Source organism: Tachyglossus aculeatus, chromosome 11 (genome assembly GCF_015852505.1).
Source record: "Tachyglossus aculeatus isolate mTacAcu1 chromosome 11, mTacAcu1.pri, whole genome shotgun sequence".
NCBI classification, from domain to species: domain Eukaryota; kingdom Metazoa; phylum Chordata; class Mammalia; order Monotremata; family Tachyglossidae; genus Tachyglossus; species Tachyglossus aculeatus.
The window spans coordinates 13,425,692-13,452,444 of record NC_052076.1 but is presented as its reverse complement, the minus strand read 5'-3'; the positions used below and the strand labels follow the sequence as shown (position 1 = coordinate 13,452,444).

The following is a 26,753-nucleotide window of genomic DNA, read 5'->3' as shown; positions in this document are numbered from 1 at the left end:
AGCCTGTTGTGGCCCGGGATTGTCTCTCTTTGTTGCTGAATTGTACTTTCCAAGCACTTAGTACAGTGCTCTGCACACAGTAAGTGCTCAATAGATATGACTGAATGAATGAATCTCCAAACTTTCAGCCCTGGGGGGCTTTCAAACCACCCACTTGATCAGCTCCACAAACAAGACGGCAAAACCCCCAGAACTGAGGTAGCGGAAACTCCACTTCTAGGGAGATAATGACTTTTGAGGAGGTCATCACTAGGATTTATTGACCCAAGAGATAAATATTGATCAAGGCTCAGTGGGTCAATATTTACCCCAAGGCAACAGTACATCTTCTCAGCAACCCCCAAACTTAAATCTTTACAGAGGGCTTGGGCTACCAGAATGAATTAGCTGTGACAGAGATTAAGATGCCACTTCACTGCCGTCTTGGGGATTGGAAAGCAATATTAATACTGAGCACTTTACTTCGGTGAGGCATTCCCCAAACATTAATTAAAGCTTACCACCCCCTGCCAGATGCATAAAAGGGTTATTATTCCCTCTCCGCAGGCGGGGTGTCAGAGTCATGCAGGGTTTAAGGGAGTTTTCCCAGGCTGTGGGAGAATTGAATGCCTAAATGGAAAGGGAGCCCAAGAAGACCTGAATTCTAGGCTCCTACAAGCCCTGATGGGAAGACCATGGTTTCTAATGCCTTGCAGATAGCTACTCACCCGTCTGACTTGGGCAAGTAATGTGCATCAGATGAGGAAGAACGAATACAGATGATGTCTGCCTTGAGCCCCTGGTGCCTTCTGGGAGAGGAAGCAGATGGGTCCCTGTGGTGTGTCAGTCGTTTGACAGGATCCCAAGATGCTGGGCTTCTCGGGAGGATGGTCCAGCTTGACCCTTTAGCCTAGGGGCCAGAGTTGAGGGGTGGCTGATGGCATTCTTGAGGACAGTCGGGCACTAAGACCATGTGATACCACCTGGGTTGCATTGGGCATGCAGTGCAAAGTGATGATACTACCAGTGACAGCCCGAAGAAGAACACTACTCTTCTCGAAGAAGAACACTGCTCTTCTCGAAGAAGTAAATCGGAATGGACACATTTCCTGTCCCGCATGGGGCTCACAGCCATAATCCCCATTTTACAGATGAGGGAACTGAGGCACAGAGAAGTGAAGTGACTTGCCCAAGGCCACACAGCAGACAAGTGGTGGAGCCGGGATTAGAACATATGACCTTCTGACTCCTAGGACAGAAAAGGACAAAGTGGCTCAGTCCTCTGGGGAGGACCCTTGATCTCCCTCCCCACCTTGTTCCCAACCCATTGTATCCATTTTACAGATGAAGAATCTGGGACATAGAAAAATTGAGTGACTTGCCCAAGGTCATGCAGCCTAAGAAGGAAGGAGAACTGAAGGACCTGGTTTCTAATCCTGGCTCTGCCACATAACTGCTGTGTGACCTTGAGCAGGTCACTTCACTTCCCCGGGCCTCAGTTTCCTCAACTGTAAAGTGGGGAGTCAATCCTACTCCCTCCTACTTAGATTGGGAGCCCCATGTGGGACAGGGACTGTGTCCAACCTGAATAACATGTATCTATCCCAGCGCTTAGAACAGGGTTTGGCGCAAATAAGCACTTAACAAAAAGAGAAATGTTTAACAAAACTAATAATAATAATAACTGAAATATAAAATCTCAGACATAGGGGCACATGAAAGTTGTTTTTATACAGGACAAAGGACACACCTGCTGCAAGCAGTGTGTCTTAGTGGATAGAGCATAGGCCTGGGACTCAGAAGGACCTGGCTTCTAATCCCAACTCCTCCATTTATCTGCTGGGTCACCTTTGGCAAGTCACTTAACTTCTGTGGGCCTCAGTTCCCTCTTTCATTCATTCAGTTGTATTTATTGAGCTCTTACTGTGTGCAGAACACTGTACTAAGCACTTGGGAAGTACTAGTCGGCAACATATAGAGACGGTCCCTACCTGACAATGGGCTCATAGTCTAGAAGGGGGAGAGAGACAACACAACAAAACATGTAGACAGGTGTCAAAATCTTCAGAATAAATAGAATTAAAACTATATGCACATCATTAACAAAATAGAATAGTAAATATGTACAAGTAAAATAGAGTAATAAATCTGTACAAATATACATATACAAGTGCCATGGGAGGGGAAGGAGGTAGGGTGGGGGGGATGGGGAGGAGGAGAGGAAAAATTGGGGGGGGGGGGGTTAAGGCTGTGAGCCCCATGTGGGAAGAGGACTATGTCCAGCTTGATGGCCTTATATCTACCCCAGACTACAGTGCCTGGCGTATAGTAAGTGCTTAACAGATACCACAGTTATTATTGTTTTTAATAAAACTGCACCTCAGCCACTGGAGAAGTGTTGGCCGGTTGAGCACAGAGCCTCAGCTTGATTCACCTGTATATATGTATATCACCTGTATATATGTATATCACCTGTATATATGTATATATGTTTGTACATATTTATTACTCTATTTATTTATTTATTTATTTTATTTGTACATATCTATTCTATTTATTTTATTTTGTTAGTATGTTTGGTTTTGTTCTCTGTCTCCCCCTCTTAGACTGTGAGCCCACTGTTGGGTAGGGACTGTCTCTATATGTTGCCAATTTGTACTTCCCAAGCGCTTAGTACAGTGCTCTGCACATAGTAAGTGCTCAATAAATACGATTGATGATGATGATGATGATTCTTCCTTCTGTCCTCTGCGGAAGCCAGCCATGAGCCATGCTGGATTTTCCGTTTGCTCCAGCACTGGGAGCTGGGTCCCTACCCTGGATCTATCCATGTCCACCAGCTCGGTTTCCCTCCCTGTGCCAGTCCCAAGAAGGTGGTAGCTCTTCTGGCAGCACAGAGTGTGAGGGGAACCTGGGGGTAGCACAGTCAGCCTTCAAAGGCCGTTCTATCTGAAAGAGGGGAAAGGGGCAGGAAGAGTGCCTCTGATTTCTTTTTTTTCTGGTATTTGTTAAGCACTTTCTATAGAGCTTATTATGTGCCAGGCACTGTACTAAGAGCTGGGGTGGCTGTATATATGTTTGTACAGATTTATTACTCTATTTATTTTACTTGTACATATTTACTATTCTATTTATTTTGTTAATGATGTGCATCTAGCTTTATTTCTATTTATTCTGATGACTTGACACCTGTCCACATGTTTTGTTTGGTTGTCTGTCTCCCCCTTCTAGACTGTGAGCCTGTTGTTGGGTAGAAACCATCTCTATAATAATAGTAATAATAATAATAATGGCATTTATTAAGTGCTTACTATGTGCAAATCACTGTTCTAAGCACTGGGGAGGTTAACAACAATAACAATGATGGCATTTATTAAGCGCTTACTATGTGCAAAGCACTGTTCTAAGTGCTGTTCTAAGCGCTGTTCTAAGCACTGTTCTAAGCGCTGACAAGGTTACAAGGTGATTAGGTTGTCTCACAGGGGCTCACTGTCTTAATCCCCATTTTACAGTTGAGGTAACTGAGGCACAGAGAAGTGAAGTGACTTGCCCAAAGTCACAAAGCAGGCAAGTGGCAGAGGCAAGATTAGAACCTAAGTGCTCTGACTCTCAGGTCCGGCCTCTTTTCACTAGCCCACAGTGTCTTCTCCCAGTTCTTCCCTCGTGGTACTCAACGTTGACCGCCTCCCTCTTCCAGCATGATCCCAGTGTCTTCCTGGATCGGCCCATGCAGGCGTATCCTGGAGGGACGAGGGGTGAGGAGGGGGTCAGATGTCTCACCCCAGCTCAGAGCTACGATAGCCAGTTGTCTGTCCCTCCCTCCTTAGGAGGTGATAACAACCTTTTTTGAGCAACCCCTGCGTGAAACACTCTGGACTAAATGCCTGGGAAAGTACACACATAGAAGGACTCAGTTTCTGCCCCAGAGGAGACTCTCAGTCTTTGCCTTGCCTATTTTAGTCCCCCATCTGCATTCACTCCCTCCTACTTCGACTATGAGCCCCAGGTGGGACAGGGACTGTGTCCTATCTGAATATCCCATATCTACCTCAACGCTTAGTACAGAGTTTGGCGCACAGTAAGTGCTTAACAAATATTATAAAAAAAAAAACTACGGGGTGTCCAAACACTTGAGTTCCAGGCCCAGCTCTACCCTTTGAATGGTGCATGCCAGTCAGTTGTATTTATATAGTGCTTACTGTGTGCAAAGCACCTTATTAAATGCCTGCGAAAGTACAATGTAAGAATCAACCGACACATTCCCTGTCCACAACAAGCTCACAGTCTAGATGTTAATATAAATAAACAAATTATAGATATGAATATAAGTGCTGTAGGGCTGGGAGGGGGGATGAAAGAAGGTAGCAAATCAGGGCAATTCAGAAGGGAGTGGGAGAAGAGGAAAGGAGGGCCTAATCAGGGAAGACCTCTTGGAGGAGATGGGCCTTCAATAAGACTTTGAAGGCAGGGAGGGAAATTGTCAGATGGCCTCGGGCAAGTTTCTTAAGCTCTCTTGCCTCAGTTTCCTCAACTGTAAAAGGGGAGAAAGCATTTCTAGTTCAGAGTGATGTTGTGAGAATAAAACGAGCCTCTTTCTCTGCTTATCCACTTCTTCACCAGGAGCGTTGAGGGAGTTCCTGCTGGGACCAGAGCTCTGTGCTGGGCAACAGCAACAGACAAGCAGCATGGCCTAGTGGAAAGAGAGTGGGCTTTGGAGTCAGATGTCACGGGCACAAATCCCGGCTCCGCCAATTGTCAGCTGTGTGACTTTGGGCAAGTCACTTCACTTCTCTGGGCCTCGGTTCCCTCATCTGTAAAATGGAGATGAAGACTGTGAGCCCCCTGTGGGACAGAGACTATGTGCCACCTGATTAACTTTTATCTACTCTAGTGCTTAGAACAGAACACATAGTAAGTGCTTCACAAATGCCATTATTATTATTACTATTATTACAACAGATGCAAACTTGTTGCCAGCTTGTACTTCCCAAGCGCTTAGTACAGTGCTCTGCACACAGTAAGTGCTCAATAAATACGACTGAATGAAAGATGCAAAGCTCCTGCCCAGAAACACCTTTCTATCTAGTAGGGCAAGATGAGTGAGCGCAAAGCACCAAACATCCGAAGGAGCCTCTGAAATGTTCCCAAAGGACTTTGAGAGCTCTGAAAAAAAAAGTTACTAGCTAAGTGCAGCATTCAGTTTCTGCTAAGATGCTGGTAAAGTTATTTTTATTTTGCTTTTCAAATTACTTTGGGAGTTGGCGCTCTTCTTTACATAATTACAAGCTGACAAACATGCTTCTGTATTTTTTTTAATTAACAGATATTTGTATTCAAGTTTTCCAAATTACATAACACAGCTTGCACATTACAGGACAGCTGCCGCGCTCCAGATGTGTGCCCAAATCAGAACAGGGTGATGGCGAAACACAAATAAGGGGAAGGAGACAGACACACACACACACACACACAGGGAGGGAAACAGAGAAAGCGGTGGAGAGGCTGAGACAGAGTGAGAGAGAGAGAGGCAGTAAGAGACAGGCAGAGACAGAGAAACAGAGAGAGAGAGACAGGTAGGGGCCAGAAGAAACAGGAGAAGATAAGCAGAGACAGAGACAGGCAGGGACAGAGAGACAGAGAGAGAGAGGGAGAGAGAGAGACAGAAAGAGACAGAGAGAGAGTCAGAAATAGTGACAGAGAATCAGTGTGGAACGAGCATAGTCCTGGAAGGCAAAGGACCCAGGTTCTAATCCTGGCTCTGCCACATATCTTCTGTGTGACCTTAGGCAAGTCACTTAACTTCTCTCTGCCTTGGTTTCCTCAACTGTAAAATGGGGATACCTCTTCTCTCTCCCTCTTAGACTGTGAGCCCCATGCGGGAGAGAAACTGGGTCTGACCAGCACTCAGAACAGTGCTTGGCACATAGTAAGTGCTTAATACCACAAAACAAACACACAAATGAACAGAGAAAGAGAGACAGGCAGAGATAGGTAGAGAAAGCGAGAGACAGGCAGAAACAGAGAAACAGAGACAGAAAGACAGGCAGAGTCAGAGAAAGAGAGACTGTGAACCCTCTGATTACCTTTTAGCACAAGGCTTGGTACATGGAAAGAGCTTACTAAACTCCCCGGCTAGCATTTGGTAAAGATAGGGGTGGTGCGTGGTCAGTTTCATGGAGGGCCCTGTCTCTCCCCCAACACACTGCCCTGCCCCACTCCCCAAGCCCTGCCTCTCAGCTTTGGTTTCCATGGGAACATCAGAACTGGCTCATTGTGGGCAGCAATGATCTCTCTTTTGCTGTATTGTACTTTCCCAAGAGCTTAGTACAGTGCCCTGCACACAGTAAGCACTCAATAAAAATGATTGACTGAATGAATGAATGATTGAACTGAGAGAGGCTGAGCCCTAGGCTTAGCCACTGTGGGAACTTTAGTGCTAGAACATAGAATTTGTTCTATGTTAGAAGGTAGAAAGAGGGTGAGTCAGGAGATCCGGGTTCTAGTCCCTGTGGTAGCTGCTGCAGCCAGGCCCTCCGTGCTGAGTGAGAACCCCTGGGGCATCGTGTGAGGTGGCCCGGCCAGGAAGACATCCTGGAAACCACCAGCCAACGTTGGCAGGAAAGACCGCGGTGGTTGTCCCGACTCCCTGCCTGCCTGCTGGGTCATCATGCCCTGGTCTGACATTGGCACCAAGCTGAGCTCTCTTCGGCTACCAACGGGTCCTGTGGCAGTAGATCTCTGCATTCCCTCAGCTGTGTGCTGCACCCCAGCTCTCCTCCTCATCCGTTGTCCCTCTGGCCCCGGTGGGAACACGATGGGCAGGAGACCAGAGAGGGCCAGGGGCCCTGGCCAAGGGGACTCTGAGGGACTTGAAGGGGGAGACCATGAGGAGCCTCTCTCCGGCCACGCCACATCCCTTAAATCCAAGTGCTTGGCTCAGCCAATGCTAAGTGTGGAGCATCTCCATTTCTCCAGTGCCAAAGACCTGGCTGGAACTAATGTTCCATCAATCAATTGATATTTATTGAGTGCTTACTGTGGGCTGAGCACTATACTGAGAGCTTTGGAGGGTACACTATAACAGAGTTGGAAGACACATTCCCTGCCGACAACTAGCTTAAAGTCTATTGCTATATTGTACTCTCCCGAGCACTAGAACAATGCTCTGCACACAGTAAGTGCTCTATAAGTATGACTGAATGAATGAATGAATGACTGGAGGGGGAATTTATAGTCTAGATCAGTTCCAGCCACGAAATAATCCCTTCCTGGATACTACGACTACTAATAAAAATTGTGGTATTTTTTTAAGTACTTACTATGTACCAAACACTGTACTAAGTGCTGGGGTAGATACAAGATAATCTGGTCCCACATGGGACTCACATCCTAAGTAGAAGGGAGAACCGGTATTGAATCCCTATTTAGCTATGAAGGAACTGAGGCCCAGAGAAGTTAAATGACTTGCTCAAGGTAATGCAGCGGGTAAGTGGCAGAGCCAGGATTAGAACTCACATCCTCTGGCTCCTCTGATTCCTCTGACTCTGACAACTTCTGTTGTCAATACTCTGCATTTCCCATTGACTCCGGAATGGGAATGGCCTTGGAGAAGTCTGGCGTCTCCTCCCGGCTTATTTTTGGTATGAATCAGCTAATCTATTTAACACTGATATTAAAGTCGTAATCACCTTTACACACATTAAACTACCAACTAGCACAAATAATAGGTCTTAAGAACCGCATTACCATCACTATTAACACAGAACACTTACAACCTCCCTAGAAAATAAGAACTGCTTCCAGGATTGATTGGAGGAAAGCTCATTGTACTGGGAAACTGGAGCCTGACCTGTAGGCTCCGGAAGGTGGGATTAGGTGATGCTTCAGGGGCAGCAATGACAAATTCAGAGGATCATTAGACCTGGAAGGCGAGACTGTCAGAGAACTCCCAGGAGAAGCATGCACTTGCGAATAGGGATGTGAACTATCTTATCTCCACCCTTGTCAGTCAATCATATTTACTGAGCGCTTTCAGTGCACAGAATACTGTACTAAGCGCTTGGGAGAGTACAATATAACAGGCATGTTCCCTGCCCACAGCAAGCTTACAGTGTAGACACACATAAACACACACACACTCTAACACCGTGTCTAACCTGATTGTTTTGTATCTTCAACGCTGCTTGGCACAAAGTAAATGCTTAGCATCCCACAGTTATTATTCTATGGGTGAGAACCTCTAGCCCGAGCAATGCTAGGGAGCGGGTTTTGCCCAACTTATTCATGGAACTGCTTCACTTCCTACCCCCTTTCAAGAATGGCCTTATTCTGGCTTGCTCCAACTGATGGGCTGCCTTGGACCTTTTCCATTACTTTCCATTTCTCACTCTGTCTTCAGAATATCCCTAGAAGGTAGGGAGAAGCGGATGTCCTGCAAGGGAGGAAAGAGAAGCCCAGATAGGTTAAGTACCTTTCCAAGGCCACACAGCAGGCCGGTGGCAGAACTGGGACTTGAACCCAAGTCCTCAGGCTTCCAGAGCTGGACTCTCCCCACTCTGCGGTCTCCCCACCGAACCCTGTGGGATCTGGGGCATAAAGAACGACTCTTTAGAGCCCACCCACCATCTCGCCACCATTAAAATTTCAGTCCATCTGCCTGGGTCCTAAAGATCACCCTGGGCCACCCCTGTCCTGAACCCAGGCTAGCTGACTCCCTTCTCTTCAGAAAGCTCACCCTGGGGACAGGACAGAAGGAGGGAAAGGGCTGTATCTCTGCCCCAGAGGCAGTTGCACCCTCAACCTCCCCTAACCCCGACCTGGGGGGCTTCTATTTCCTGCAATGGCCTCCCCCCACCCTCAGACATGACCCCAAAGACTAGCAGGTCCCAGACAGCCTTTACACACCTCATTAACATTCAAATCTGCTCATGCCTGCTTCACTTGGAATTCCATGCATATTATCAGATGGAACCAAATGCAAATATATACAAATTCACCCACACGAAGAAACCAACAGAAAAGCTGTAGGATGGGCCCAGCTTCCTGCAGGGCCGGTTTTCCCTGTGTTTTCAGGCTGTATATCCTGCTGTGTGTGGGATTGTCCAGCTCAGGATGGATGAGAAAGAGGCCCTGACTCTTGGGAAGGGGAGGGGACTCATCCCCCAGATCCAACTCCCCTCAGGTCACCTCAGCCATGCCTCTCAGATTAACCTCTTACATGACCAACCAATCTGACACGTGTTATTCTTAAAGAGCTTCGTGGGGGAAGGGTCGATTCCAGCATTTCAGATCTGACACAGCCCTCCCACTGCATTTCCTCTTTCCAGAGACAGAGGGATTCTCAAATGCTCATTGGGATACCAAGTCCACCTCCTCCCTCAGTGAACGCCAAAAACCTTAAAGGGCTTACCACTTATCTGACTTTGACCCCTCACCTAGGGAGAGTAGGGATTCCCCAGAAAGAGCTGTGACCCTAACCTTGACAACTTCCAGATGGGCTTGTCTGATTTAACCATCTCCCAGCAGGTCCTCCAGGACACTGTGGCATTTGTAAAGCTCTTACTAGGTGCCAGGCACTGTTCTAAGCACTGGGGTGTATAAGGGCAAATCGGATTGGACACAGTCCCTGTCCCACATGGGGCTCACAGTCTTTATCCCCATTTTACAAGTGAGGTAACTGAGGCCCAGAAAAATGAAGTCCAAGGACACACCACAGGCAAGTGGCAGAGTCAGGATTCGAACCCAGGTACTTCTGACTCCTAAGGCCATGCTGTACCACTAGGTAATGCTGCTTCTTACTGGGAGAAACAGTGCCCCAGAATCATCTCCAGTTGGTTGAGGTGACCTCCAGTGACCCTGCTCCCACTAACCTCATACCCCAACTCTTTCCAATAGGCCACACTAGTCCAGGGAAGTAACCTGCGACATGCATCAAATTATCTTTTCTCCCTCTCTTTCCTGCCACTCTCTGCCCACCCGGATCTACCTCTGTCCACTTCTCCCAATGCACTATTCTGAAAACTTCAGAAAGCAATGTTGTCTTGCAGAAAGTGCCCAGGGCTGGGAATTAGCAGACCTAGGTTCAAATTCCCAGCTCCAGCACTCTCCTGCTCTATGTATGTGACCTTGGGCAAGTAACTTAACTTCTTTGTGCCTAGTTTCCTCACCTGTAAAATTAGGACTCAATACCTGCTCTCCCTCCCCCTTGGATTGGGAGTCCCTTGTGGGACAGGGACTGTGTCTGATCCGATTACTGTGTCTCTACCCCAGTTTCTAGCGTAGTGGTTGGCACATAGTAGGAGCTCAACAATAACCACTACTTTTATGATTTATTTCATGTCTCGGCCGGCATCTCCATCAGCATGTCCTCTGAAAAGTTCCCCCCGGCCAGTCCATTACACAGCTTGAACTGGGGGTAAGGGGGTCGTCTGTTCTTCCTTCAACTACCATTCCCCTGATTCCACCTCAAGAAGCTTCCATTGTTTGCTGATTTATCGTATAAATGAATACCTTGAAAGACATTCCAATCTGAAGGCTGAACGGGGTCGCCTTGCGAAAGCCCCTCAGCCCCAGGAGATAGAGGCTGTGAGACTTCTAGACTTCTTCCAGAACCCTTTTCTTCCTCCCTAACTGCTGTTATTAATCACTTCGATAAAGCAGGGCATCTCTTGACGTTTTCCCTCTGATAGGCTTGAGGTTGATGGAGGCCCGTGGTGTCCTGAAATGCCTTGTCACGCGATTCATCCTTCCTGACAACATCCAGTTCACACCGGCAACCGATCTGCAAGTGGAACTGGGTGAAATTTTTTGAAAAATCCACCAAAGGAGAATCAAACGGGCATGGATTCTGGTTCAGAAAATGGGTTTTGGTATTCAAGGCGAGAGGAATGTCTGAATGAGGGGGGGATGGAAGGCCTGCTTGTCAGGTTAGAAAGAAGATTTTCTCAGATTATTATTCACCATTGATACTGATGAAAGTGCTTCCTGTCATTCTGATTAGCCCTTTCTTCCGGCAACCCGGTGGCATATGGTGAGGAAACTGCGACCCAGAGGGAGTGCATCGGCTTGTGTAAAGTCACACAGCACGAGGGAGGATGCACCAGTCTGAGTTCCCGTTTCCCCATGAATCAATCAATTGGTGGTATTTATTGAGCACTTACTGCGTGCGGAGCATTGGACCAATTCTCAGTCACATCCTCCGGTTCCTGTCACTGTCCCTCTCGAGCTAAAGTCCTCAGATCACCACTAACTCCAAACTGCCTGTTTCAGGGGAGATGTCTGCAAAGATTTCCAGGTGAACAGGAAGTCATCCTCTGGGCTTGGTCTGCATGGATCTCAAAGCACGCGATGAACAGGAAGTCATCATCGGTGGAGACTCAGGGGGCAGGGAGGTAGTATTTCCACTTCCCCATTATCTCTGTTAATCCCTTTGGGTGGTAAACGTGTTGAGGTCAAGGAACATGCCTACCAACTTCTTTATATATTGTACTCTCTCAAGTGCTCAGTACAGTGCTTGCTACACAGTAAACATAAATATCATTGATGATGATGATGTTGAGGGCAGGGATCAAGTTTAATATCGCTATTGTATTGTACTCTCCCAAGTGCTTAGTACAGTGCTCTGGACACAGTAAGTGATCAATAAAGACCACTGATTGGTTGATATTTGCCCAGTAGAAGGCAGAGACTTTCATCATGTTTCTTGAGTCAATGAAGAATGGATGGCTTAAGGCAACTAAACCCGGCTCTCCCGATTGCTTGCGTGTAACCTTGGGCAAATTGCTTCGCTTCTCTGTGCTTCAGTTCTGTCTCCTCCTTAGACTGTGAGCCCTACGTAGGACAGGGACTGTGTCCAACCAAATTACTTTGTATCTACCCAGATGGTTAGAACAGTGTTTGACACATAGTAAGCACTTAACAAATATCATTAAAAAATGGATTAATCAGTAATATTCATTGAGTGCTTACTTGGAGCAAGCAGGGAATGCATCTGTTTAGTGTTATTGTCTCCCAAGTGCTTAGTACAATGCTCTGCACACAGTAAGCACTCAATAAATATGATTGACTGATTGACTAAGCACTTGGGGGAATACAAGAGAATTAATGGCTATGATGCTTGTCTTCAAGGAGTTTGTAATCTGGTCGGGGAGACAGATTCGAAAATGAAGTATAGGTAGGGTGAAGCGACAGTGTATAAAGATCCGTACTTAGATACAGTGTGGGTAGGGATGGGTGCAGGGATGCCAACTGCTTAGGTAATGTGGAAATGACAGTCTGGGGTGGGGGTGGTAATACGATCAGGGAGATGAGTGATGAATCAGAGAAGGCCTCCTGGAAGAGATAGGCTTTCAGAAGGACTTTGAAAGTAGGGAGAGCAATGGTCTGCTGGATGTGAAGGTGAAGAGAGATCCAGACAGGAGGGAGGTCTTGAGCAAGGTGTCCTTGGTGGGAGAGGCAAGATCGAGGAACAGGAAATAACATTAATGAGAGAAGGTATGGGAAGCCCTTTGGAAGTAAAGACTCTTCTTAGACAATCCCCTTGATCTAGACTGGGTTGGGACCAAGCCGTTTTCTGGATGAATGGGATTTTCCATGAAAATTCCATGAATGGGATTTTATTTTTAATAATAATAATAATAATAATGGCATTTATTAAGCACTTCCTAAGTGCCAAAGCACTGTTCTAAGTGCTGGGGAGGTTACAAGGTGATCAGGTTGTCCCATGGGGAGCTCATAGTCCTAATCCCCATTTTACAGATGAGGAAACTGAGGCCCAGAGAAGTTAAGTGACTTGCCCAAAGTCACACAGCTGACAATTGGTGGAGCCAGGATTTGAACCCATGACCTCTGACTCCACAGCCCGTGCTCTTTCCACTGAGCCATGTTGCTTCTCTGATGTGCCAGGCACTCTACTAAGCATCGGTGTTGATAAAGCTAATCTGTTTGGACACAGTCCATGTCCCACATAGGGCTCACAGTCTTAATCCCCATTTTACAGATGAGGTAACTGAGGTCTAGAGAAGGTACGTGACTTGCCCAAGTTCACACAGCCAACAAGAGGCAGAGCTTGAATTAGATTCCGATTCCCAGGCCCGGTCTCTATCCATTAGGTCAGGCTGCTTCGCTCAAGTGAAGGAAGAATGAGGTGAATGAGGCTAGGAAATTCCAGCTAACTCCTCTCTGGAAAGGTATCTGTGCAAAGGTCAAAGTTAAGAAGTCCCTTCTGGGTGTGCTGGAAAGTGTGAAGAACAAAGACCAGGCTAAGCTGATCCTTGAGCTCTCTGCAGTGAAGATGGGGCTTGGGACCCAGGCGTCTGAGACCCTGCAAACGTCTTCAAGTCAGTGGGATACTGGCTCTGTGCCACGTTCCCTTCCCATTTCACCCGTTCTCACCCGGAGGGTCTCAGCGTGCCTGCGAAAGAGCGAGGGGCCGGGAATGAGGAAAACTAATTTTAGCATCTGTTTGCTTTGCTTTTTCAGCATGAGAGAGAGCCACAAAAGCATTTAGGCTCCTCGATTATTAAAGAGACCAATGTCGGGTATAGGGTGGCTTGTCTCAAGTGATGATGGGAAGGAGGAGGTGTGTTTGTCACCTCTCGCCCCTCCGGACCAGCCCATTCATTCGGAGTTGCTGAGGGAGCATTCGAGCCGTAAAGCCCTGCCCAGCAGAGTGTTGGAATCAGCTGGAGAGGATGTTCTCTGTTCACAGCAAATCACCCTCCACCATTTCTGAGCCAAACCACGTAGAGGAACGGGGAGAGACAGACAGAATTCTGGAAGGGGAGGGTTTGCCATGCCACTGGGGGAAAGGGAGGTTTTTGGCCCAAGAATGCCCTAGGGCTTTCTGTGAGGTGGACCGGTCTGGCGGAAATCTTGAAAAACAGGGGCGACAAAGACCAAAGAAGCTACACTGCCCACCACCTACTGGGTCACGATGATGCAGCCTGGAGTCAACACTGGGTTGTGATTGCTTTGGGCCTAAGAAGGTTTTGGTCATCAAATTTTGGCAGGCAAATGGCCATGAGCAGCACCCCTGTCCACCTCCTCGCTCGTTGGTCTCAGTGCCTTGATGAGAACTGGACAAACAGGCACTAGAGAGTATGAGGGACGCCGTACTGGCCACTGGAACTAGAATCAACTCCTCCATGCAGGTTCTTGCACCAAAATTTTGGTGACAAGGAACCAAATTCCTCACCATTTATGATGGGTAGAGGGGGGTGGGGACTCATTATCTTTATAACTCCTTTTTTTTTAGCCCAAGAGGCAGGTAATCCTCAGCAGACCTGAGGTTCCTCTGAACTGTTCTCCCTCAGCCCCTCACTTGGGAAGGGACACCCCCACTTCTCCACCACCTCCTAGGTGGCTGCTCCTGGACATCAAAACAGTTGGCAGCTGCCACCTGATCTGGTCAATGCCAGGTGGTCACTGATGGTACTCAAGGATATCAGATATCTTTTTGACATCCCCCATCATAACAGCACACACACACACAAATCCACATCCCTCAGCACATACACAACCCTGAGCACACAAACACCTCTCAACATATATAAACCCTCAACACACACGCATATGATAATAATAATAATAATAATAGTGGCATTTATTAAGTGCTTACTATGTGCAAAGCACTGTTCTAAGGGCTGGGGAGGTTACAAGGTGATCAGGTTGTCCCACTGGGGGGGCTCACAGTCTTCATCCCCATTTTACAGATGAGGTAACTGAGGCCCAGAGAAGTTAAGTGACTTGCCCAAAGTCACACAGCTGACAATTGGTGGAGCTGGGATTTGAGGCCAGGACCTCTGACTCCAAAGCCCGTGCTCTTTCCACTGAGCCACACTGCTTCTCACGTATACACACTGCTCAGCACTGACACACAGCCTTCAGCACACACACACACACACACACACACACACACACACACACACACACACTCAACACAAGCACAAAATACCGGTCAGAGACAGCATCTAAAATCCAGATGGTCCAATATGGAATTGGACAAATGATCACCCTCCTCACAGCCAAGAGTTTCTTCACGGGGCCTGGGGAGCCTTGAGGATTCGAACCAGAGCTTGAGAAGGTCCCTGGTTCAGAGGAGCCCAGGTTGAATCCAGGAGCTGGGAGTCTCAGATTTTCTCTTTTTCTCCTTCTCTCCCTCCTTCCTCTCACCCCAATCCCTCTGTTTGCAAGCGCTGCTGCTGCCCCCATCAGGCGCACCGGAGAACCGCCAGCTGGTCTCCGCTGACTCTCCTGGTTCAATATTCATAATACTCAGAGGGCTCCTGGTGGGACGGGAAGGAGAGGGCAGCCGAGCCCCACTCCCCTCCCCTCTCCCCGCAACACTCCCTGCTCTCCCTTACCCCCCACTTCCACCCCGCCCCGACTCTAAACTAGTGTTTTAGCTGTCCACAAAAAGTCCAGTATTAGAGGAAAGGAGCTCTGCAGCCTATTCTGTGCTGGTGGTTGGACCTTACTGAGCTCGTATAGAGGGCTAGGCCCCATTCTAAGCATTCTGGAGTGAATTTCAGCAGCAAAGCACATGCCCCCTTTCCATCAGGAGGTAACACTTTAAATAATGTCCAAGGGCAAAGGGCAGCAGGTTTGGAAATCTTTTTCTTTTATATACAGTGGCATTTTTTAAGTGCTTACTATGGCTGGGGGGATACAAGATGATCAGGTTGTCCAGCGTGGTACTCACATTCTTAATCCCCATTTTACAGATGAGGTAACTGAGGCACAGAGAAGTTAAATGATTTGCCCAAAGTCACACAGCTGATAAGTGGCGGAGCTGGGATTAGAACCCATGACCTCTGATTCCCAAGCCCACGCTCTTTCCACTGAGCCACGCTGCTTCTCTATGAACTGAATCTTTGGAACGGGATGTACCCCGATATGTGGTGCCCCCCGACCCAACTCATCGGCCTCACCTTACCCCAACAAACACCCAAAAGGTCCCTGAGGCAACTAGTGTTCTACCCACCCTCCGGCAAAGTGTCCTGCTCAGTGGTCAGTCTCCTGATTGATGACGGCCTCTACGTAGCACTTACTAGATACTAAGCACCATGCTAAGACCCAGGGTAGATCTAGATAATTATGGAAGGCCAGTTTCCTGATGGCGGACCACCTCCCTCACCGCTGGCTCCGGAGCCCCCATCCTGTGATGCAGGCCAGGGCCAAGGCCCCGGACCAGCTGCTGATGCATTTCAGATGCAAATCTGCAGCCTCAGCACAGCTGCCTGCAGCCAAAGGGCCATCGAGGACTCGGCTCCTTCCCAAATCCCTCAAACGGCTTCTCCCCTGGCTCCCTCCACTCCTTAACCTCTACTTCTCCCGAAGGGCCCAGGACAACTACCCCGGCAGGCCGCTGAGTCACAACCTCCCACCCCCAGGAGGCTGGTACCTAGCTCTGTGCCACCCTCCCCATCTCTCTCCCTCCCTCTCCGCAGCCTCTCCAACCTCAGATCTCAGAACCAGTGAACCGGCCTACATGTCCTCTCCCTGGCAGACTGGCTTACTGCCCGTCTGTGCAATCGATCAGTGGTCTTTCCTGACCGCCTCCTGTGGGCAGAGCACTGTGCTTAGGGCAAGGGGGAGAATGATAGAATACAATCCTAGCTGATTTTCCGCCTGCTGGAAGTGTGTCCAGACCGGCAGGCCCCAAATTCCTCCCTGCCACCCCACTGCAGACTTCTGAATTTGCCTCAGGCCATCCCCTGCTCCTTGCCAATTCCCCACCTTGCCCAGGCCCTAGGTGTGTCCCCACTCAGCACAGAGGGCCACAGAGACCTTCCTTGGTTGCTCAGAGTCACAGTGGCTAATGGCCCATGGCAGGGAGGGTGGCCAGGAGCGAGAACCCAGGCCCTCTGTCCACCATGGACAGCACTCGAGATGCCAAGCCAGCCTCTGGCCTGCCACTGGGGCTGCGGGCACCCTGGAACCTGGTCTCCTATGACATGGAAACACTAGCAACCTCTCACAGGCCCGGGCTGAGGAGGGAGGGCCAGAACCGAGACCAGGAGTGGGCTAACCCAGGCTCCTCTGGCCACTGAAGTCCTGTTGGACCAAGGCCTGCCAGGGCCAACAGTGCTACCTTCCCTCCAGGTCAGTGTCATCCTGGCTGCACCCCTGACCCGGAGCAGAATGAAGCCAGGAGCCGATGAACTGGACAGTGAAACAGAGTCAGCCTGTAGAATTCAGCCCCAGAAAATGCACCCTCCTTCCTGTTAAACCTGTGGTTAATTCATCCACTCCCTGGACTGGAGGGGTAGCCTCACCTTCAGAACTGTGGGGGCTGACTCTTGCTTCCCCACACCCCCTGGCCCTGCCCAGGTAAACAACCACTTCATCTGCCCAGGTGGGGCCCTTTGGAAAGAGCATGATATCAAGAGGAGACCCAAATTCTGCCACTGTCCTGCAGCGTGACCTTGAGTAAGTCACTTACCCTCTCTGGGCCTCAGTCTCCTCAACTGAATGACGGGGATGAGGAAGTCTTCCCAGTTTCCCAGAGCTGTCTCTGTGAGGGAGAAAGAAACCAGCAACCAGGGTTCTCCATTCCCCCACGGGCCCCCTAAAGGGATCTAATTCACCTCCTCCCCCTCAGTTCCAAGCAGGACCACTTGCTGCCCTGAAATTAGAGGCTTCTCCGGCACTAAACTCTGTTGCCAGCCACCATCAATCAATCATATCGACTGAGCACTCAATCAGAACATGGTTCTAAGCGCTGGGGAAAATGCAATACAACAGAGTTGGTAGACAAGTTCCCTGCCCACAATGAGAAGCGGTGGGAGAAGCAGTGGGAAGAACACGGGCTTGGAAGTCAGAAGGACCTGGGTTCTAATTCCAGCACCTCCTCGCATCTGCTGTGTGACCTTGGACAAGTCACTTCACTTCTCTGGTCCTCATTTACCCATCTGCAAAATGGGGATTATGACTGCGAGCCCGTGTGGGTCAGGGACTGTATCCAACCTGAGTAACTTGTATTTATCCCAGAGTTTAGTATAGTGCCTGGCATGTAGTAAGTGCTTAATGCAATTAAAAAATTAAATAAAATCAAATACAAAAAACGAGTCAGGACCAAATCCAGCCTGTGCTGGCCAAATTGGGCACTGAACCCATGCCACTGTCTCCGCTGTTACCTCAGGTACCCACCCGCCGTACTGACATTTATTTAATCCTCATAGTAATGTTGACTGTGTACTTACTGAAACACTGCATGCCCATGGAAGACATTTGTTTCCAAGCAGCTTATGCTAAATTGCAGAGATATAAAGGAAACACTTATCCCATATTGACATTTACTGACTTCTGGCAGTTTACAGACAGAATCCACATTTATGCCATGGGAGGGAGGCGGGGGTGAGATAAGAAGAAAATCAAACTGTTCCTCCTTAGTGTTGCTAATGAGTTGGAAAAGGTGAGTTAATGGAGGAGACTCAGCTAGTCTGTGAGGGAGGGGTAGGGAGGGGCCAAGGCTGAGGACTCAGGGCAGGCTGGTAAACCAGGGAAGCGATTATTTCGGGGTTCGCCTCCAGAAAGCAGTGGGGGTTTAGGTGTTGGAAAGGACCCAGACCAATTTGGAAGTGATGCCTGGGTGGGCAGGTCCGGTAGGGGCTCATAAAGACGAGGGAGAAGAGGCAGTGAGAGAGAAAATGTTCTGTATGGCGAGGATGGTAGAGATGGCGGTGGTGAGGGTGGTAGATGGGATGAAGATATCGATGGCAGGGAGGGTGGAGGTGGGGATGTAAACGGTGTAGGAGATGGAGGTGGTGAGGTTGGTGATGGCAGTGGTGATAACTGGTGGAGATGGCGGTGGTGAGGATGGCAGAGGTGATAGGGATATTGTTGGTGGTGAAGATGGAGGTGGTAACAGAGAGAGTGGTGGTGATAATGGAGGTGGTGGTCGTGGTGGGGATGGCAGAAGTGATGGATATATTGATGGTGGTGCTGAGGATGGCGGAGGGGATGGAAATATTGATGGTGAAGATCGAGGTGGTGACGGTGGTAGTGATACTTGTACATGTTTACTATATTTATTTTATTAATGATGTGCATATAGCTATAACTCTATTCTGATGGTTTTGACACCTGGCTACATGTTTTCTTTTGTTGTCTGTCTCCCCGTTCTAGACTGTGAGCCTGTTGTTGGGTAGGGACCGTCTCTATATGTTGCCGACTTGTACTTCCCAAGCACTTAGTACAGTGCTCTGTGTGCTCTGCACACAGTAAGCGCTCAATAAATACGATTGAATGAATAATGGAGATGGTGGTGGTGAGGATGGCAGTGGTGATGGAGATGGGGGTGGTATTATTGGGGGTGGCAGAGACAGAAATGCCTTTTTCCAGGACACATGGGGCCATCCCTGCAAACCGAATGTTCCCATGGATGCCACTTCCCTGTGGCACTGAAGATGAAGAGAAAGTCCATTTTGATGGGGAGCTTGTAGGAAGTTGGAGGAGCTCATGGGGCTAGAAGTTGTTGGAGTAATGAACCTTCCCGAGCTCTAGCCAATATCACTGGCCATGCTGGCAATTGTGAGGTGGAGGGGGTGACTCTTTAAGACTCTCTGGGCTTTTGTTTCTGGACCCCCAGGTGGGTTGGGGAATGCCTAGTCTTTGGACTCTGGAAAGAAAATCTCAAAGCTATAAATTCCCATTCTCCCATGCATGAACTCTCTTAAAGCTACCCCAAAAAACCACAATCCTTTCAAAGTCTTGAAGGAGTTAAAAGGCCACAGAGGTTTTACGGAGGTGGTGAGTGGGTACAGAGTTAGGGGATGGACTCAGTTGAGAACGACCCCACCCCCATCCTTTAGAATCAGTCCCAAGCGACAGTCAGCATCTCCCCTCCTTACATTCTCCCCCTTGTCTTGGGCTTCCAAGTAGTTGATCTTTTTACCTTCTCAGAAGGGGAGCCAAGGTACCCAGAACACGATTAGCATTTATTGTTATTATTGTTATTATTGTGATTATGTTTCTGAAATCCTTTGATTTCTCTCTGGATTATTCCTGGGCTTTTTTTTGGCCTGCGTGGAAAACCGCCTGTCACCCCCACCGTGGGGAACAAAAAGGAATAAATTCCATCCTCAGCGCTAATCCCTGGTCCTACCCCCGCCCCTGCCAACTCACCCACCTCCAGACCCGGGCTCATCGGGGGTAGAGCTGCTGTTTGGAGCCAGGCCTGACACAGCACTGGAAACTTTCCATTCCTGGGGGTGCCGGCAGGGCCTCCCCGGAACATACTGGGGAGTTGGGATGCCTGTGAGCCCCTCCCTCCCCACCCTGCACACAGCTGGGGGAGACAGCATCCTTAGATTTGGGAGGAATGAAGAATCCACCCACTGCCCACGGGGAGACCACCAAGGGCCTTGGCTACAAGCAAGACAGGCCGGCCTGGCATGTCCGCTATGCCAGGCCTTTAGAGCTTAGTACTTATCTCCTCATTGCTGAAGGCCATAGAAAAATCAAGTACTCTTTTTCTCCCACCTTCTCCTTCCCCAGTGCCTGGGGATGCCAGCCACCCTTGGTCCAGGAAGGTCCTAGGAAGGTGGCAGGGCCTGGCTGGTGTGCTGGTATGGGGACAACCATTTCTTTGATTCTTTCCTCAGGAGGCAGAGGTGGACTCTTGTCTCCTCATCCTCCTGGAGGCTGAAGCGGGCTCAATGGGCAGAGGAGACCGAATGGAAGGAACAGGCAGCCCCTCTGGAAGCAGCCACGGGTGACCTGGATGGCTGAACACTCTCCCCAACTCAGGGGAGGAAGCTGGTTGGGGGAATCAGAATCCAGTTCCATCGAGGGCTCCGGTACAGATACTGAGGAAAGGCAGGGAAAGATTTTGGGTGGGTGGGGGGTCTAGCTTCAGAGACCCTGCTGTAAACAGAGATGCTAAGTGGGGCAGGGCAGGGGAAGGGGCTTCCCCACCCCCAGTTCACTGGGAAGACTCGGGGGAGAGGTTATGGGGTAGGAGTGGCCTGCAGATAACCCTGGGGGTTCCCACTGGGTGTGGATGGATCGCTGGGGGTAGGGAATGTCACTGTTTATTGTTGCCATCATATTTTCCCAAGTGCATAGTACAGTGCTCTGCACACAGTAAGCGCTTAATAAATATGATCGAATGAATGGTCTGCCTGGACATGTATCCAGTGCATGTGATAGGCTCACTTGTTTGGTACACGTGCTGGGCCATGCCTGCAACACCAGACAAAGCCAAACCCTCAGGGGACCACCAAAGAAATGTACCGCAGCCAAATCCTGACCCCCTGGGCTCCGAGTTAGTCCACCAGAGAGGGACCAGGTCACAGGGAGCCTGCGGGTCAGGGCCCTTCCCGGTCAGGGCGTCTGGCTAGCAGGGAGGGCTAGGCAGGAGGGGTGAGCCAGGCCCTTCTGCCCTCGGGTCCAAACCAGGGAAAGGATGGTTGGGGGTGGGCACATAGGTATCTCAGCTCCCGGCCTCTCCCCGGCCAGCCCCGGAGTGAATCCTCTAAACTACAAGGAGGCTGAGGCAGCATAGCCTAGTGACAAGAGCCCGGGCTTGGGAGTCAGAGGTCATGGGTTCTAATCTCGGCTCTTCCACTTGTCTGCTGTGCGACCCTAGGCAAATCACTTCACTTCTCTGGGCCTGAGTTAACTCATCTGTAAAATGAGGATGAAGACTGTGAGTCCCACGTGGGACAACTTGATTACCTTGTATCTACCCCAGTGCTTAGAACAGTGCTCGGCACGTAGTAAGTGCTTAACATATGCTATTATTATTATTATTATTTTCTACCCCAGTATTTAGAACGGTACTTGGCACATAATAAGAGCTTAACAAATACCATCATTATTATCACCCAGCTCGGCCAGAGAGTTGCCCCAAGAAGGAAGGACGGACGTCCCACCCCTTCCGAAGCCCCAGTCCAAAATTCCCGGGGCGGGGGGCGTCCCCTCTCCCTGAACTCTGACCTGCTTTCAGGCCACTAGCCACCGTGGGCTCCGGCCAGAGACTCCGGGCAACGGGAAATCCCTCCAGAATATGGCACCTCCTCCCGTCCCTCCCTCTGCGCTAAGGAGCTACCGAGTTCGTATTCCTGCTGCTTGCAACCTTCGAGGGGAATTTATCTTCCCGTTGTTCCCCGGCCAGACCGAATAGCTAGCCGGGTGTGTCCGCAGGGATCCCCGGGGGTGGGGTGGGGGAACGGTTGGGGGTGGGAAGGGGCGAGTGGACCCCCCCACTCTCGCAGCCACGCAGGGCCAGGCACGAAAAGGACAGGCACAGACTGGGGCCTGGGGTCTTCTCTCCCCTCCGCAAGACAGACCTCAAACCTGCCTTTCGCCCTTCACCCGCCGTCACCAAAAAAACTTTATTATTATTATTATTATTATCACTAATAATAATAATAATAATAATGATGTTTGTTAAGCGCTATGTGCCAAACACTGCTCTAAGCCCTGGGGGAAATACAAGGTAATCAGGTTGTCCCACGTGGGGCTCACAGTCAATCCCCATTTTACAGAGGAGGGAACTGAGGCCCAGAGAAGTTAAGTGGCTTGCCCAAGGTCACCCAGCAGAAAAGTGGTGGAGCAGGATTAGAACTCGCGTCCTCTGACTCCCAAGCCAGTGCTTCCACTAAACCACAGTTCTTCTCAACTTTTCCGCCCTTATTTAATCAACAGATGGACGCGGTCCGATGGGTGGTCCCCCCTCGGGGGAGGTGGGAGGCGGGGGGGAGGGAAGTCTTGCTCTGCCTCGCCGGGACCCGGAGGACCGTGGGCACCTGGATTCCGGGAGGTTTTCCCCTCCTCAAACTCCTCTTGGTCAGGGCCGTTTGCTACCGCCCCCAACCCCATCCCCGGTCCTATCGGGGGTCAGCCAGGGGTGGAAGGGACCGGGGCCAAAGAAGGGGTGCCTCCCGAGGATTCGGGGCTGCTCGAGAGCCCCCCGAGACCCTCCTGTCCCCCGGCCCAGGTCAGCCAGCGGTCCTTGCCCAGGCAGAACCGGCCCCGTCGGCTTGGACAGATAATAATAACGATGATCATATTTGAGAAGCTCTTACTGTGTGCCAAACACTGTTCTAAGCGCTGGGGCAGAGCCAAGGTACTCAGGTTGTCCCACGTTGATCCCGATTGTACAGATGAGGTCACTGAGGCCCAGGGAAGTGAAGTGACTTCCCCAAAGTCATACAACTGATAAGTGCCGGAGTCGGGATTAGAACCCACGACCTGGGACTCCCAAGCCCGGCCTCTTGCCACTAAGCCACGCTGCCTCTCTATGCTTCTCAGATGGGATCTTCGCAGCCACTCGGCGAAACTCTTTCTCATCTCCCCCTCTCCCCGCTCAAGGAGGGGCAATGGGAGCGGGGGGCCATGGCAGAGCCCCTTTGGCGACCACCCCGTTGCCAACGCACGCACCCACAGACCCCCAGCCTCACTCCCACACGCTTTTTTCAGCCGCGAACCGAGACATCCAAAACGCTCCGTCCAGACCCGGCAGCCCGAGGAGGGAAGACGGACGGAGAAGTTCCGAAACGCGAGGAATCCACTTACAGCCCCGGCCCAAAGCTAACACTCTCCCGATCCTGGCGAGGGTTTTGCAGGGAGCAGGGGGCGGGAGAGAGGTTGGGGAGGGGGGTCTGTCCGCCTTCCTACACTTCTCCAGGGAAAGGGATAGTAGGGGCTGTCCAGACAGAGGGAGCCGGCTTCTCCGGGGGAAGGGGCTCCTGGGTCCTCCAGCCCATCTCGACTCCAGGCGTCCGGAATCCCAGCACCAGGGGTCCGGAATCCCAGCACATCCCTGGCTTTAGGAGTCCGGAATCCCAGCACATCCCTGGCTTTAGGAGTCCGGAATCCCAGCACATCCCTGGCTTTAGGAGTCTGGAATCCCAGCACATCCCTGGCTTCAGGGATCCGGAATCCCAGCACATCCCCGACTTTAGGAGTCCGGAATCCCAGCACATCCCTGGCTTCAGGGATCCGGAATCCCAGCACATCCCTGGCTTTCGGAGTCCGGAATCCCAGCACATCCCTGCTTTCAGGTGTCAGGAATCCCAACACATCCCTGGTTTCAGGTGTCCGGAATCCCAGCACATCCCTGGTTTCAGGTGTCCAGAATCCCAGCACATTCCTGGCTTCAGGGGTTCGGAATCCCAGCACATCCCTGGCTTCAGGGGTCAGGACCCCCTGCCCACCTCCGGCTCCAGGGATCCGGACCCCCTGTCCACCCCGGCTGAAGTCGCTCTCCCCCTTTGCCCATCCCGGCTCTAGTCGTCAAGGCCCTGTTACCTCGGCTTCAGGTGTCCGGGGTCCAGACCCCCTGTCCACCCCGGCTCCAGGAATCCAGATCCCCAGTCCACCTCGGCTCCACGCGTCCAGACCCCCAGCCCACCCAGGGGTCCAGACCTCCATCCCCCCCAGCTCTAGGGGGGCAGACCCCCAGCCCACCCCCATCTCCAGGGGTGCAGACCCCAGCCCAACCCGGGCCCAAGCGTCCAGACCCTCAGCCCACCCCCAGCTCCAGGGATGCAGACCCCCATTCCATCCCCAGCCTCAGTCGCCCAGACGCCCAGCCCACCCCCAGCTCCAGGCGTCCAGACCCCCAGCTCCAAGGGTGCAGACCCCCAACCCTCCTCGAGTTCCAGGGGTGCAGACCCCCATCCCAACCCAGCTCCAGGGGTGCAGACCCCCATCCCAACCCAGCTCCCTGGATGAAGACCCCCAACCCAACCTGGGTCCAGGCGTCCGTCCCCCCAGCCCACCCCTGGGTCCAGAGTCCCGTCCCCCGTGGCCCCCCGCCCCCCGAAGCGTGTGCCCAGACCCTACCTGGGCTGAGCAGGAAGGCGCCAAGCAGGAGCAAAGCGAGCTCCAAAGGGTTCATTCCTGAGCGTGGACGGAGGAGGGCGAGCAACTTGGCGTTCAGTTGGTGGTTCCTTGGCCCCCGGGGTCTCCCCTGCTGCCTTTCCTGCCCGTCCCTCGATCCGTCCGTTTGTCCGGCCGGGCCCCCTGGCCCCTGTCCTCCTCCCACCCCGCACCCTCCTCGCCCCCTTCCTAATATTGGGGTCCGGCTGGGACGGGGCGGCGGGGATTCAGCGCCCTCGGCAAGCCCGGCGTCTCGGAGACCAACTCACTTCTCGCAGACCCGTCCATCCCCAAAGCTCCCTCAGCATCGCAGACACACACACACACACACATACACAACACACACCCACACACACACCACACACACACACACACACCGCGTCCTCGGGCGGCTCCTCTCCGGGCGGGAGAAAGGCGAGGCGATCCGGTCGCCGGCGGGAAGGAGGAGGAGGAGGGATGGAGAAGGGGGAGGAGGGATGGAGGAGGGGGAGGAGGGATGGAGGAGGGGGAGGAGGGATGAAGAAGGGGGAGGAGGGATGGAGGAAGGGGAGGAGGGATGGAGAGGGGGAGGAGAGATGGAGGAGGGAGGGGATGGAGGAGGGGGAGGAGGGATGAAGGAGGAGGAGGAGGGATGGAAGAGGGGGAGGAGGAGGAGGGAGGAGGAGTGAGTGGGGAGGGGGAGGAGCTAGGAGGGAGGGCCATCATCATCCAAGAGGCACCGAGCTCTCAACACTTCCCCCTCCCCTCCCTTCCCCCCCCCAAAAAAAAAATCCGAGGGGTGCGGGAAGGGTGCGGGGAGGGGGCTGATCTTCTTTTGTCTCCCAACAGGAGGACGGACCCCTCGACTCCCGCCTCTGCATTGGACACCCACGAGTCACAGGTAGGGAGAGCCAGAAGGGCGATGGGTCTGTCGACAGGCTGCTCTCCCATCGTTCCGGCTGAGTTTTCTCCCGCTTACCGGGCCTTTCGCGGGGAGAAACAGTAAATTGGGCGGGATGGGGGTGCGGGGCGGTGTTGCGGGGCGGGGGGGAGGAAGGGGAGAGTGGAGAAGGGAAAGATGGAATGGACCATGAAATGTGGAATGTCTGTGTGTGTGTGTGTGTGTGTGTGTGTGCATGCATGTACATATATATGCACACACACACACACACATATATATATATCATCTAAATCTATAGCTATCTTTGTGTAGCTATATATAAATACATGTCAATTATATATTATTCATAAGTATAAGTGCTATTTATACTAGTATATGCATATGCCTATGCATATTCAATTATTCATTGAGTTAGTTCATCCCTCAACTGTAAAGTCATGTCTGAAAACTCTTGTATTGTACGTAGTACAGTGCTCTGCACATAGTGTGTTCAATAAATTCCACTGGTTGATTGATTGTTACTGACTCAGACATACAATTACCTGCTCCCTCCTGGTTCTTTCTCCTGCTCCCATTCCCTGTAATTGATTTTAGTGCCTGTCTTCTCCATTAGATTGTAAAATCCTCACCGGCTGGGATCATATGTTTTGTTTGCAGGTTATTCACCCAAGCTCTGCATAGCGTAGATGCTCAATAAATGCCACTGGAAGATGGACTGATGAATGGGCAGCACCTGTTTACCAAGACTGGGAAAAATGTGGAAGGGTCTGAGATGGGAAAAGAGATAGGGATGTCTCTAGACTCTTCAGAAGCTTGTCCCTTCTAGGTGAGGATGTAGGGGTTAAGTTTTGGGGTGTTTACTGGACTGTAGCCAAGAGGAAAGCCAAGCGAGTAGAATAAAGCAGCCAGTAGCAGCAGCAGCAGCAGCAGCAGTGGTAGTAATTAGTTGTAGCAGTAGTAGTAGTAGTAGTAGTAGCAGTAGTAGCAACAGTGGTAGTATGTGCTTTGCACATAGTAAGCACTTAATAAATGCCATCATTATTATTATTAGTAGTAGTAATAG

At 50.8% G+C, this 26,753-nt stretch overlaps 1 protein-coding gene across 2 annotated transcripts in view; it reads right to left on the bottom strand.

Annotated features, from left to right (window-relative positions):
- Positions 1-25,223, bottom strand: part of KIRREL3 (kirre like nephrin family adhesion molecule 3) — a 386,118-nt gene extending 360,895 nt beyond the window's left edge. For both annotated transcript variants that reach the window (XM_038753761.1, XM_038753762.1), the window contains exon 1: positions 24,775-25,223. In XM_038753761.1, the coding sequence (XP_038609689.1) occupies positions 24,775-24,829 (55 nt within the window). In that variant the 5' untranslated portion in view covers positions 24,830-25,223. The remainder of the gene's footprint in view (positions 1-24,774) is intronic.
- Between the last annotated feature and the right edge of the window lie 1,530 nt (positions 25,224-26,753).